At 63.7% G+C, this 785-nt stretch overlaps 1 protein-coding gene across 1 annotated transcript in view; it reads left to right on the top strand.

The window, feature by feature from the left end:
* The first annotated feature begins 250 nt into the window (after nucleotides 1-250).
* The window catches only part of Cadps (calcium dependent secretion activator), a 445,453-nt gene continuing 444,918 nt past the window's right edge, over nucleotides 251-785 (top strand). Inside the window, 1 exon segment of the mRNA XM_026779941.1 lies at nucleotides 251-785. This exon segment is cut by the window's right edge and continues 27 nt beyond it. Coding sequence (XP_026635742.1) covers nucleotides 645-785 — 141 coding nt within the window. The 5' untranslated portion in view covers nucleotides 251-644.

Raw genomic sequence — 785 nt, 5'->3', positions numbered from 1 at the left:
CATTAGTTTCTTTATTTTTCCCTTCCCCACCAAGAAAAAAAAAACTTTTTAGCCCCGGGAGGGGAAGAGAGGTCTCGGCAAGGAGAGGTGGTCTACATAGGAGAGGGGGCAAAGATAGCTGGGGAGCATGAGGGTCAAAAGTAGTGAAGTTCTGAGACTTTGGGGGCGCTCCGCGCTTTCCCCCCTACAGGCCTTTGCAGCCGCCCTCTCCGCCGCGGACACTGGAGAGTTAAGCCAATAAACACGTAAGCGCCGCTCGCTCCCCAATCGGCAAGATGCCTCTCCGGCTCTTGGCTGCATCGACAGCTTGCAACACTCGGCATCTTTTCTGGAGGCGCCTCCTTCAGCGGCTGCAGATGGCATCCGGCTGCGGGCTCGGGGCTCGCAATTGATTCTCGCCCTTGCCCACCTCGGGTGCACACACGCGCCTCTCCCTTCTCCTCCTCCCCTCGCGCTCCTGGGTCTGCGCCCAGCTCGCGCTCGCCGGGCGGAGGAAGCGGTCGCGGCGGCCGAGGCTGAGCAGCAGCGCTAGCTCTCCCTGACCTAGGAAAAAGCGCCCACCGGGACTCGGCTGCCTCCAGCGCCCCCCACCTTTTGCACCCCAAGCCGGGGACTCCAGGGACACCTCCACCCCAGGCTCCACCATGCTGGACCCTTCGTCCAGCGAAGAGGAATCCGATGAGATCCTGGAAGAAGAGAGCGGCAAGGAGGTGCTGGGCTCGGCCGCGTCCGGAGCGCGCCTGTCTCCCAGCCGCACCAGCGAGGGCTCGGCGGGCAGCGCCGGA

Source organism: Microtus ochrogaster, chromosome 6 (assembly GCF_000317375.1).
Source record: "Microtus ochrogaster isolate Prairie Vole_2 chromosome 6, MicOch1.0, whole genome shotgun sequence".
Taxonomy (NCBI): domain Eukaryota; kingdom Metazoa; phylum Chordata; class Mammalia; order Rodentia; family Cricetidae; genus Microtus; species Microtus ochrogaster.
Note: the sequence above shows the minus strand (reverse complement) of the source record. Positions and strands in the feature narration are given on the sequence as shown.